The sequence below is a fragment of the Oryzias melastigma genome, linkage group LG5, assembly GCF_002922805.2.
Source record: "Oryzias melastigma strain HK-1 linkage group LG5, ASM292280v2, whole genome shotgun sequence".
Lineage (NCBI taxonomy): Eukaryota > Metazoa > Chordata > Actinopteri > Beloniformes > Adrianichthyidae > Oryzias > Oryzias melastigma.
In genome coordinates this window covers 31,550,679-31,557,381 of record NC_050516.1, presented here as the reverse complement: position 1 = coordinate 31,557,381, position 6,703 = coordinate 31,550,679, and the positions used below count along the sequence as shown (strand labels likewise).

Sequence of the window (6,703 nt, the reverse complement as noted above, 5' to 3'; positions counted from 1 at the left end):
ATTTTTTTCATGTGTCTGAGATTGTATCAAATTAAAGAGATAAAATGGCATTTATAGTAGTTTTTTAGACCAAACCAATAATTGATTTTAATAAATAAGGCTGAGAACTGACGTCATTCTGACGGCTTTAATGCAGCAGCAGTGCACCCGTTTTGAAGGGCGGCGGGGCCAGAGCGAAATGGAGCTGTCTCCTAGAATTCCAACAACGAGGAAAGTGACCATTATTTTATTTTAGGATGGGGACCTACATGAATTTTCCACAATAACGAGCATCGGCGTTGTCTAAAAATCGAGGGAACTCTGCGGTTCTCTGCGAAACTCCCGCCCCCTGACGCCGCGCGAGGATACAGTTCAGAGAAGACCTGAAATCCAGCTGGATGAAACTTCTCCTAAAAAAGTTATTTTATTATTTTTCACAAGGATGATAAAGAAAAACAGAATTCCAGGAAAAATGTTAAATAGACAGCAGTGCTCTTAGGAGAAAAAGTCTTATTTTTTGGGGGTACCTGGAGTGACTTCAGCCCAGATTTGTTTACATTTTAATTCAAAAACATGTTAAATATGGTGGTTGACAAATACTTGTTGTTTTTATAAAATTACATCTAAAACTTTCATTTCATTTCTGTTGTAGAAACTGTTTGTTTTTTGGAATTTCCACCGCAAAGTTGATCCCATGTTTCCTGACAGAAATTTATTTTTTATATGTATACATATAAATATATATCAATATATATATATATGTGTGCGTGTGTCTGTGCGTGTGTCTATATATATGTGTATGTATATATATATAAATGTTATACACACACACAAATATATATATATAAATATATTTTATGCATTAATTATAGTTATTTGGTTTATATCATGATACATATCTTTCTTGCACAATATAGAAAAAACTATATTGTGATATGATACCTGTAATAAACTAAATGCAATGCACATGATGGCGGTGAAGACACAGAGCTGCAGCCTCCTCCCTAAATCTATTCTATATCTGACAGCATAGCATACACATTCCAGTCATTGTGGCAGTCTGCAAATGTTGTCATCTCCTGCAGGGCGGGGGTGATTGGAGAAGGACTGCAATGGGAGCAGATGGTGACCTGCCCCGTCTTTTTTGGTATTTTGTCCTTCTGTGGTGCAATGGCTCGGGGCAAAATGAGAGCGAAAGGGCCGTGTGTCTTCATTGAGAGTGGCGTTATCGGTGGCGGTGTCAGACAGCCGAACAGACACAGATCATAAATCCTCACCTCCTCGTTCTCAATCTTCAGGGTTGCTAAGCGAGACTGTAGCTGGTGGTATCGCATCAGGAGTTCGGTCTGAACCGGCTGCTGTGCGCTGACCTGGCACACCTGGGGGAGAAAGCGGGTGTAAAAGAAACAAAACGGATCGTATTCAACAAGAAATGCAAATGTCTAAACCTGCTGAGACGTTCACATGCCGTTACCTCATCTCCCATGTGGGGCAGGTATTCAAATCGCATCGGAGGGCAGAACACCTGGTTATACATATCCATGATCTTGTGCTTGTCGCTGCGGGAGTCCAGGTTGTCAACCGCGTTCTCGATGATGTCCAGTCCCTCGTGGCGTGATGTCTCTAGGTTGTACTCTGCAGACAGATAGGTCCTGAAAGTGCGTGCCAAGCTGGCATGATAGCCCAGATCACAGCACTGTGGACGAAAAGCACAAAGAGGAAATGTCCTGAACAACATGGCAAAACCAGAGGGCTGAATTTCAGAGACAAAGGTGGAAGCGAGACGGAGGACACGGAAACGGAGGAATTAAGCTTTAGCAAATGGTGCTATTCACATGGAAAGTACATCAAATATTTTTATTTGCACACGTTTCAACAACTTTACATCTAATTGCTAACCTAAATGAGCAAAAACACTGTAACTTGTTACTGCGTTGGAAGTAGAGTTACAGGAGTTAGCACAGCAGGACACCAGAGATAATTACAGAGCCTTATCAAACAGAGATGCATTGAGTAACCTAATTAGGATGTGGATAGTATAGCGAGGAGGTTTATGGAGAGCTTAAGGCAGCCGGCTGAATTGTAAATCACTAAGTGAATGCTCTTTAAAGCTATTTGGCACAGAGGAAGTGCTCTCTGCAAGTTGTGCACACGCCTGACTGCAAAGCTCAAATTAGCTAAATAGCCTAAAATCCAAAGTAGTAAATCTGAATCTTTTCTAGGAAGCAGAGTAAAAGCAGATTTATATGTGAAGCAGCCGGCAGCAGCACACAAGAGGAAGATGAATTGGAGGTGCAAAAATTCATTCATTCAGTTTAACATTCGATGCCTCCAGTTTTACAGGTACATTTTTACACAAGTCTCTGTTTGTCGCCGCAGCACAAATCAGCTCCTTTACTCAATTCTTTATTCAGGGCGCCAGCTGCTTGAAAAAGGTCTGAATGGTCGGAATTGAGTTGAAAAAATGCACAAAGTTGACTTAAGAGAAAGTTCCCATGGCAACAAAACAAGGCCTCATTATTGCCCCACATGTGGAGCAATAATGAGTTTGAAGTTCACCAAAGTCCTCACGTTGGTCATAAAATTTTCATAAATTCTGTAAGTTATTAAAAAATCCAATCATTTATTGATCAGTTGTCAAAGAGTTCCTACTGGTCTTTTAATTATAGTTATGCTGTTTTTAAATCTGTATCGTTTCTAGAACATAGTTTCTGCAGAGCAGCAGGACTTCATTAGAAATTCAGCTCAGAGTTTTGGACTGGATCGTTAACGCAGAGCAACTCCGCCCCACTTCCCCTCCTAATTGCTGAAAGCTCAGGGCAGGGAGCTTGAGGACTGCTCATAATTCTACATCACAAACACGATCTTTTTCCAACTCAATTTTTTCGTCTGCTCCTGATTCATAACAAATAAAGAAATACTCAAAAATGCAATTTTAAACCTAATTTTCTTCATGTTTGTCCTCCATTATGATAAAATTATATATTTTTACGGAGAGTAAAATATTAAGATTAATTTAAGTTGATTTATTCTAGATTTATATCCTTGCCTGCTTTTTTCATACTTATGTTAAAAGGTTTTAAAGTTTTAAAAATTAGTTTTAGTGTGTTCGATTGAGTTTGACACCCCTAACCTATAAGAAAGTCACAAAAATGTGCATTTAAGATCTAAATTACACTTTAAAAATGAATGTCTATTTCTTAAACTGTTAGATGTCTGGCTTGGGCTAAACTTAAGGAAATACTTGGATCTTTTTTTAAAGAAAAGTTATAATTAAGAGTTATTATTGACAAAAAAAAATGCCCTTTATGGGTAAAATCATAAGAGAGATTCCTTCATTAGTTTTTTTTCTGAATGTCATAAATTTTTACAACAGATTCGTTATAATAAACTGTTTGTGTACTCATGTATTTGGTTTGTACTATATAAGGAAGTCTACATAGTAAAAAAGCAATGTAAAAACAACAACTGAAATGCAATTCAAATAAGAATTGTTTCATAATACTGTAAACAACAACAGCTCTGTGGTCCTTGGAGAGCTGAAGCGATAGGAGACACTTGCTTTTGTGTTGAAAACATAAACCAACACAGAAGAATGAGTCAGATAGAACTCCTTCCTTCATTTCCTCCTCTCCTGTTTTTTGTTGGTTGGCTGACAGGTGAGTGAAGGCTGAGAGGTCAGAGCTCAGCATCATCCCTGCATAAACAAAGATTTCTGTCTTCTGACTTTCACTCATCCCTGCTTTTACTCAACACAGAAATCAATCAAACAGGAAAAAAATAGAACTATTGGAATTTAACCTTTTAACACCTAAGGCGTCATTGGGTAAGCTTAATAAGCAAATCTTTAACGTATTGTAACTTTTCATTAATAATTTATCATGTTAATGGTTCAAATGTTACAGTAATTAAAAAACAAATTTAATCCAAAGGAAATTGTTATTTTTTCAATTAAAACAAGTTTCTCAAACTCTAAATCACTTCAGATTTCTTTGTCACCATTAGTGCTGCCACAAACGATTATTTTAATAGTCGACTAATCACCAATTATCTTTTCCAGTTAGTCGACTAATTGGGTCATGTGCAAACTGGAATGAAAGCACACATCTTAACCATCACTAGCTTTAAACTAACTAAAAACTAGATACATAGCATTACCTGTGATAATGCAGTAGTGTGAATGCTGTAAACTGAATTTGGCCGCTGAAGATGCTAGTGATGATAGCTGAAGATCAAAATAGATAGCAGAAACCGCTGAAGCTGATAGCCAGCTAAAATATGAGTTAAATGCGAAATTAGCCAAAAAACTGAAAAAAGCCTAAGTTAGTCAAAACAGCCAGCGAGTAGCTAAAATATTAGCTAAACTCTAAAACAGAATAAGAAACAACAAAGACTAAATTAGCCTGAATGGCTAGCACGCAGCTGAAATATTAGCTAAACGGCAAACATTAAAAAAAATCCTAAATTTGCCAACATAGCTAGCACGCAGCTGAAATATTAGCTGAACGCCAAAACAGTCTATAAAACAAAAATCCTAAATTTGCCAAAATAGCTAGCATGCAGCTGAAATATTAGCTAAAACCTTAATAAATGACCAATTAGTCCATAAAGCTAGCAGTATGCCATTATAACTTTCATATTTACCACACTCTGACTCCATAGAATATAAAGTAACGACTAATCGACTATTAAATTAGCCGTTGACTATTTTAATAGTCGATTAGTCGACTAATCGTTTACTAATGCCCTATTCCACATCAGTCCGTCTCTGGTTTGACCAGATTTGTTCTGCAGCCATCATTACCTGAAATAACGGGGCGACCGCATTTCCTCAAACCAACAGAGCGACTTGAAAACAAACAGCTAATGGGCCAAGAGGGAATGAGATACAGTAGGAACAGATGGCGAGAAAAGTGACAGCGCCTGAGAGTTAAATCAACATCAGAGATCCCAGCTGAGAGATAGAAGCAAACACACGTTTCGAGCTCATACTCACATCGATCATATCAGAGACGTCGTGGATGTAATATTTTGCCACCACGGCATTTGTTGCTGCCAGGTTCAACAAATAGTCGTTCCGGGCTTTTGTGCATTTCAGCTTATTCTCTGAATACTTGGCTTGCCTCTGTGGAGGAGAAATGTGACAAAACAGATAAAAAAGAAAAAAAACATCAGCAGGAGGAAATTCAAGCAGTGGGGAGGGACGATGCGGCTGCTGACGTCCCCAAATCATGAGGCAGGTAGAAATGCAGGCAGTGAAACGGGTTACTGGAAGGCTGCCACCAGACGGTAATATGTTGAGAATCACAGCTTGGCTTGGGTTTGGTAAACACTCTGTATGGGGAAGTACCAGATATGAGCACCACTTACACATGAAGTCATAATCTGCACAGTGCAGATAACATTCAAAGAATTTGTTGGCATTTTGGAAGGCTTCCATTTAGGGACGTCCCGATCCGATTTTTTTTGGCCCCAATCTGAGTCATTTAATTTAGAGAATCTCCTGATGCCGAGTCTCGAGACGATACTTTATTAGCATATTAAAAAAATGAACACATCCATTTTCTAATGCTGTCCAGATCTACAATTCCAAATTCGAGTGCACTGGAAATTTCCCAGAAGTCTTTGCAAAAAACTAGCGTGCTCACTACATTAGCGAATATAGACCACAATGCAATGTGGTGGAACAATATGTCTGCAAAACTAACATGCTTAAATGTATTTTTGAATAAACCATCCACATTTTTATCATCATAACAGTGGAGTCATAAATAGATGTTGTGAGATGTTCGTAATAATTCAGTTTTCACTTTGTGAAATTGGTGAAGTCATAATCGGCGTTTAGCAAAACGGAAGTACAGTAGTTAACAAAGGGTCCTAATTCCTTTTGAAATTCAGGGCTCTATATAGTTGTGCACTATATAGTTTTTAGTAGTTAGGGATTAGGATGGAAATTCAGACATAGCCTTAGACACTTTTTTTTTTAGCAAAAATTGTTTAACGCAATGTATTGTGGTCTATATTTGCCAATCAAGTGAGCATCGATGCACACTGGTTTTTTGCAAAGACTTCTGGGAAATTTCCAGTTCACTCAATTTTGGAATCGAAGACTCAGACAGCACAACACCGATGCTCGTTCTTGTAGAAAATTCATGAAAATTCTAATAGCAGACAGCTCAGTTTGGCTCCGCCCACCATAGTGGGTCCACTGCTCTGCATTACAGCTGTCAGATTGGCGTTTGTCTTCCACCTTATTTATCAAAATAAAAGATCACTTTTGTCCAAAAACTAAAAATAATTGCCACATTATCTACTTAATTTAATATAATCACAATCACAGAGTATAAAAAAAAGCTCAACTTTATTTTAGACAGTTTTATTAGACTGATATCACAGCTGCACAGCGGGACACCTGAAGGCATTCATAAATATTAACTCATTAATTCGTTCTGATTAATTGTGTGCTATAGTGCGTTAACTTTCACTGCCCTTATATATATATATTAGAGCTGTCAGGCGATTAAAATTCTTAATCGCGATTAATAGCATTTGTCCAGAGTTAACTCGCGATTAATCGCAAATTTACATTTGGCCTTTTTTTAAGGAAAAAAAATTGTGGTTAGTTAGTAGTTCTAAATTAATTCTGAAAACAAGAATGACAAAATTAATAGTTTTCATCAGAAATACTTTATTTTGTAACATTGTATTGAGATAAACTTTCTTA

The 6,703-nt window shown here is 37.5% G+C and overlaps 1 protein-coding gene across 4 annotated transcripts in view; it reads right to left on the bottom strand.

The window, feature by feature from the left end:
• Positions 1-6,703, bottom strand: part of srgap3 (SLIT-ROBO Rho GTPase activating protein 3) — an 85,347-nt gene that overhangs the window by 26,296 nt on the left and 52,348 nt on the right. For all 4 annotated transcript variants that reach the window (XM_024269502.2, XM_024269503.2, XM_024269504.2 and 1 more), the window contains exons 6-8: positions 4,976-5,104; positions 1,454-1,675; positions 1,257-1,358 (exon numbers count right to left, since the gene is read on the bottom strand). In XM_024269502.2, the coding sequence (XP_024125270.1) occupies positions 1,257-1,358; positions 1,454-1,675; positions 4,976-5,104 (453 nt within the window). The remainder of the gene's footprint in view (positions 1-1,256; positions 1,359-1,453; positions 1,676-4,975; positions 5,105-6,703) is intronic.